Source organism: Populus nigra, chromosome 5 (assembly GCF_951802175.1).
Source record: "Populus nigra chromosome 5, ddPopNigr1.1, whole genome shotgun sequence".
NCBI classification, from domain to species: Eukaryota; Viridiplantae; Streptophyta; class Magnoliopsida; order Malpighiales; family Salicaceae; genus Populus; species Populus nigra.
Window position 1 is genome coordinate 20,109,436 of NC_084856.1, and position 6,000 is coordinate 20,115,435.

The 6,000-nt window shown below is 36.5% G+C and overlaps 2 protein-coding genes across 2 annotated transcripts; one reads left to right on the forward strand and one right to left on the reverse strand.

Moving 5' to 3' along the window:
- The first annotated feature begins 42 nt into the window (after positions 1–42).
- LOC133694864 (uncharacterized) lies at positions 43–1,859 on the forward strand. Its single transcript, XM_062116560.1, has 2 exons — positions 43–1,584; positions 1,854–1,859. The coding sequence occupies exons 1-2, from the start codon at positions 43–45 to the stop codon at positions 1,857–1,859; spliced, it is 1,548 nt and encodes a 515-aa protein (XP_061972544.1).
- Positions 1,860–2,358: 499 nt separating this feature from the next.
- Positions 2,359–5,627, reverse strand: LOC133695325 (alcohol dehydrogenase-like). Its single transcript, XM_062117258.1, has 10 exons — positions 5,333–5,627; positions 4,775–4,911; positions 4,634–4,680; positions 4,176–4,501; positions 4,006–4,088; positions 3,818–3,893; positions 3,363–3,424; positions 3,182–3,277; positions 2,911–3,072; positions 2,359–2,635 (listed from the first exon to the last, which is right to left on the reverse strand). The coding sequence occupies exons 1-10, from the start codon at positions 5,400–5,402 to the stop codon at positions 2,519–2,521; spliced, it is 1,176 nt and encodes a 391-aa protein (XP_061973242.1). The 5' UTR covers positions 5,403–5,627; the 3' UTR covers positions 2,359–2,518.
- Positions 5,628–6,000: the final 373 nt, after the last annotated feature.

Sequence of the window (6,000 nt, forward strand, 5' to 3'; positions counted from 1 at the left end):
GATGAACGTCCAGAATCAAAAAATCGAGGTAATTTTCTTGAAATGTTGGAACTTTTAGCATCATATAATGAACAAGTAGGTGCTCTTGTTTTGGATAATGCTCCACAAAATGCTAAATACACCTCGCATCAAATTCAAAAGGAAATTTTGCATGTCTTTGCTAGAAATGTTCAGTCTTCAATTCGTCATGAGATTGGTGATGCAAGATTTTGCTTAATTGTTGATGAAGCTCGAGATGAATCCAGAAGAGAGCAAATGGCCCTTGTTATTAGGTTTGTTGATAGAAGCGGATTTATACGAGAACGATTTTTGGATATAGTTCATGTCAAAGACACAACTGCTTCAACTCTTAAGAAAGAGATTTCCTTTGTTTTATCTCATCACAATCTTGATGTTCAAAATATTAGGGGCCAAGGGTATGATGGTGCTAGTAATATGCGTGGAGAGTGGAATGGATTGCAAGCTTTATTCATTAATGATTGCCCTTATGCATATTATGTACATTGCTTAGCTCATCAATTACAAATGGCTCTTATTGCTGCAGCTAGAGAAATATCTGATGTTCACACTTTTTTTCAGAACTTGATTTTTATTATTAACATTGTTAGTGCTTCTTGCAAGCGTAATGATGAATTACGGGCTTTTCAAGCAACTACAATTGAACATTTAGTTGATATTGGTGAGATTGAAACGGGTAAAGGAGTTAATCAAGTAGGTGGTTTGCAACGACCTGGAGATAACAGATGGAGTTCGCACTTCAAATCCATTTGCAGTTTGATAAAAATGTATGGGGCAACTTGTTTGGTTCTTGAAAACATCGCTTTAGATGGATCTACTTATGCTCAACGTGGTGATGCGGCTTTTTCATTTAAGTTGCTAATGTCATTTGATTTTGCATTCATCTTGCATATAATGAAGAATGTTATGGGAATTACTGATGTGCTTTGCCAAGCTTTGCAACAGAAATCTCAAGACATTTTAAATGCTATGCATTTGGTGACTACCACAAAGACTTTAATTCAGAAGTTAAGAGATGATGGCTGGGAAACTCTTTTAGAAGAAGTAACATCATTTTGTAAGCATCAAGACATTGAAGTTCCTGATATGGATGCTTGTTTTTCTAGTGTGGGACGATCTCGCCGTAAAACAAAATCAATAACAGTTGAGCATCACTACCGAGTTGATATATTTACAGCTATCATTGATCAACAGTTGCAAGAGCTAAATAATAGATTCAATGAGCAGACGATTGAGCTTCTTAAGTTGAGCGCAGCTTTAGATCCTAAAAATAACTATAAATTATTCAGTGTTGAAGATATATGCTTACTTGTTGACAAGTTCTATCCTGAAGACTTTTCTGACCAAGAAAAAACTCATTTGAGATTTCAGTTGCAGCATTATGAGCTTGATGTGCCCAATCATCCAAAGTTAAAGAATATGTCATCGATTGCTGATTTATGTCAAGGATTGGTTGAAACAGAAAAAGCAACAATTTATCCGCTCATTGATAGGTTGATTCGGCTTATTTTGACTCTTCCTGTTTCGACAGCAACAACTGAACGAGCTTTTTCAGCGATGAAGATTGTTAAAACAAGACTTCGCAATCGGATGGAGGATGATTTTCTTGCAAATTATTTGATTGTCTATATAGAAAAAGAAATTGCTGAAAGATTCACAATTGATATGATAATCGATGATTTCTACTCCATGAAAGAACGACGAGCACAATTAAATTAAATATGTAAGAATCATTCTTTATTATTTTTTACTTTATTTCAAAGTTTTATCATACATAAATAATGCATCGCTTTAACTAATGTTTCTTATATATTTTGTATATTTATATTTGATAGGTATGAAGATCAACAAAATTAAAGTGATGAATACATTATGAAGATGACATTAACTTCATAGCTTTGACTCAATTTGGTATTGCTTTAAACTTCTTATCTTATACAAAGATCGTCATATGTTTGTAATTACTTATTTGAATAAAACTAAATCATGCAGTTTTTTTTTATTTTTACAATTTATGTATATTATTTTGGCCCCCCCTATTAAATAATCCTACCTCCGCCCCTTGGTAGAGGACTGGGTTTTGGAAAGAGGAGTCTTTACTCATGAGCAAGAGGGGGATTCTGCATCAGGATTGTTGGACGCACTCTGAAATTAGTATTTGAATCAAATTCGCATGGATTTTTTAGGCTTTCAGGCAATTGTTTGTAGTGAATATCAAGTGAGAATCTTTGTTTCCTCGAAGCCTTTTCAACTAGATCGAGGAAATAGATGAACATTGAGAACAATGTTCATCTATGATTTAATGTGTCCCGAGTAATGGACTATCATGCTGGAAATATATAGTGATAAATACAAGTCGGACTAAGATTTATTAATGCCAGAAATAGGCAGTTCTTGTACAAGAAAATCAAAAGCGAAAGTAAAGTTCTAACAGCCTTGTTTAATTCGCAATCTGAAACGTGAATTTCTTGGCTCGTCTCACACTGAGAACAGACCATTCTTATGCATCCATCCGGATGATACACCTGAGGCTAGCTCCACTAAGCATGTACTCAAAAGCCTTGTTGATTTCAGAGAAGGGGACTTCATGGGTGATAAATTTCTCTAGCTCCAGCTCCTGCACATATTACAACTAGTGAGGATAACAGACTGTTTTGCGTTGTGATATAATGCTTCAAAACCCGAGGAGGAATGGCTACTTTATTGCTCATGTTCATGTTCTTTAAATTAAAGCAATTCACTGTAAAGATCATTGTAGTTGATAGTTTGAGAAACTTCACATACAGATTTTCTTCCGATCTACACTAATAGAAACCACAATTCTGCTGGCTGTGGAGAGATGATTGGGAACGTATGCACCTACTGAATTTGATTAGTGGGGACTGAAGTTACCTTGTTCATATATTTTTCTACGACTGAAGGAAGGTCGGAGCGCGGCTTATAGTTTCCAAAGAAAGTACCCTTGAGAGTCCTCTCATTCAATATATTCATTGGATGGGTTTTGAAAGCGTCATCTTTGTTCGGCACGCCAACTAGTACAGCAACACCCCAACCCTGCAAAGAAATCCAAAATGTGAAACAGATTTAGGTGTTTTTGATGTCTTCGGTTTTTTTCTTTCTTCTCAATCGGCTAATGGCTAGAACAGTTTTCACAGGAACTTACATCATGGACGAATTCAAATGCGGAAACCATGGCACTGATACTTCCTGTGCACTCAACACTACGATCAACTCCTCCATTAGTCATCCCAGCTATCACCTAAAGACAGAAAAATCAAAATTAGAGCTGAAGCAATAGGTTTGCATGAACCCTTTCCACGAACATGATTTATCTTCTTACAAACCTCGTGGACAGGCTTGTCATGATCTTTTGGATTTACAAACTCGGTCACACCAAACTTCTTGGCTGTTGAAAGAAACAACAGAAATGAACATCAGAAATCAGCTGTTGGATAGCATATTAAGCACTTCTTATCAGAATATGTCAGCACTGTCACCAAGAAACAACAGCAAAGGTACTCGATGATATGCATATCAGTTTCATCTTAGTTACTTGACAGTGCTAAAGTCCTCTGTGCAACATCTTGTGTTTACTATTATGAACATCATTTTCATCCTCTCTCTCTCTCTCTCTGTTTTTTTCTTCTTCTTCTTTGCAGTAATTGAGTAGATTTAGATACAACATATGTCTGCTACATAATTAATCAAGTAATGCAGCCAACAAGTTTAGCCAGGAATGGATAAAGAACCCAAAAGGCAAATGAAACAAGAATAGGATTGAACTAAATGTTTGGTTTACCTTCTTCAAATCTGTTGGAATTCAAATCAACACCAATAATCCTTGAAGCGCCAGAAATCCGAGCCCCTTCTGCAGCCTGATCATGTCAAACAATAGAAACAGTTTTAATATAAGCAGCGGCCTAGCATCTGAGTTCAGAAATGGATAGAAAAAATCCCTTTGTTTAGTGCTTTGGGAAAGAAACTTACAGCAAGGCCAACGGCTCCCAGTCCAAAAATGGCCACAGAAGAGCCTTTCTTTGGCTTAGCAACATTCAAAGTGGCACCAAGACCTACAGCACAAAACCAAATCCTCATTAAAAGAAGGTAACAAATTCTTTATTCATATAAGAACAATTGAATTGCTGTTTTAACCCAACCTGTAGAAATTCCACAGCTGAGGACACAAACTTTGTCAAGTGGAGCAGCTGGATTGATCTTGGCAGCACAGCCAACATGAACCACAGTGTACTCACTGAAGGTGGAGGTACCGACAAAATGGTAAATTGGCTGCCCTCTAATTGAAAATCTAGACTTGCTATCATTCAGCATCACACCTCTGTCAGTGTTGATCCTAAGAAGATCACACATATTACTCTCCTCTGATTTGCATTGTCGGCATTCCTTACACTCTCCTGTGAAGACAGGAAGCACATGGTCACCAGGCTTGAGGTCTGTCACACCCTCACCAACACTCTCAACAATCCTACAACACCCCAAAAGAAAAATGGAGACGTGAGCAAAATTATCAAATTAGTCACCCCAATTCATCACTATCAAAATAAACAAAAGCATAATCCAAGTTCAGCAAGCAATGACTAATGGCTCAAATTCATACGCTCCAGCTTCATGACCAAATATGCGAGGAAATAATGGGGTTTGCCCCTGCAATTTTAAAGCCAATGTTATAGTATCAATCTCTGGATGCAGAATAGCCGATAAACAAGATCACATGCATGAGTAAGTAGCAATCACATACCTTGGCTTCCCAGAAGTAAACATCAGTATGGCAGAGAGAAGTGAAGAGAATCTTCAAACGAACCTCCATAGCCTGAGGTGGTGCCACCTCCACTTCCTCTATCACTAGTGGCTTTCCAGCTTCCCATGCTACAGCAGCTACAATACAACCATCCAATCATTTATTAAAAAAAAAATTGAAATACATTGACGTATTAAAGCATAGTTCAAAAAAATCATATAATATTTTTAAAGGCCAAAATCACAGTTAGATCAATCAAATTCATAATCCAGTTTTCTTTTTCTTTTTCTTTTTTTAAAAAAAGAAAAATAGTAATTATGAGTGAGTTCTCTAATTCTCCACACAATTTGATCTCACCGTCTGGTTGAAAACAAGATTTTCCATAAACAAAAAAGAATCTCTTTTGTTTCACTTTCCAAGTAACCAAACAAACCATAAAGGAAAATAGAATTCTGAACAGTAACAAACTATCACTGTTAAACACGCAAAAACAATCTCATTCCCAAGAGTTAAGAAGGCAGAAGGAAACATGCTCTGTAATAGCAGTTTGTCTGTTACCTTTACAACGTATGACCTGACCAGCAGTGCTTGCCATTCTTCGCATAACCTGAGCAACAGTGCTTGCCATTCTTCCTCGTTATTCTCTTGACGTAACAAACTTTGTTTTCTTTGATTACTTTCCTCTGTTTCTTGAGTTCTGAAGTAGCTCTGTGGGGTATTTAACTATTTATAGCGGCAGAATCTAGTACTCCAGTTGGCCTTTAATTTTCTACCAGCTATATTCTTATGAGAAATTCCAAATACATTTTAAAGATGTTCGACAAACAATGGTAAATGGCTGAAATCCTCCATAACATCTGTGGAACAGAAAATAAATGCAGCACATATTATGGAGAATCATTCGATTCTTCCTCATCACATTTTCGCTAGAATCTCCTTTTCTACGTGCCTTCATGATTTTTATTCTTTTCCAAAATACGTACGTGTACTATTTCTCTTTTGTAAACATCAAAAAGAAGAAAATTGTTTCCTAAGTTTCTCGATCCACATATCAAAAATAAATTTTAGACAAATATTTTAGCAAAGGATGGATGAGGGCACGAGATTGATTCTCTTAATAAAAACAGAGCTTATGTGGGCTTGTGATTACCAGTCAGTGATCACCGCTAGTTTCGTTTGCTGTAAAGGGAAAAGAGATGTAGGGTGTGATGAATAGATGGAAGCAA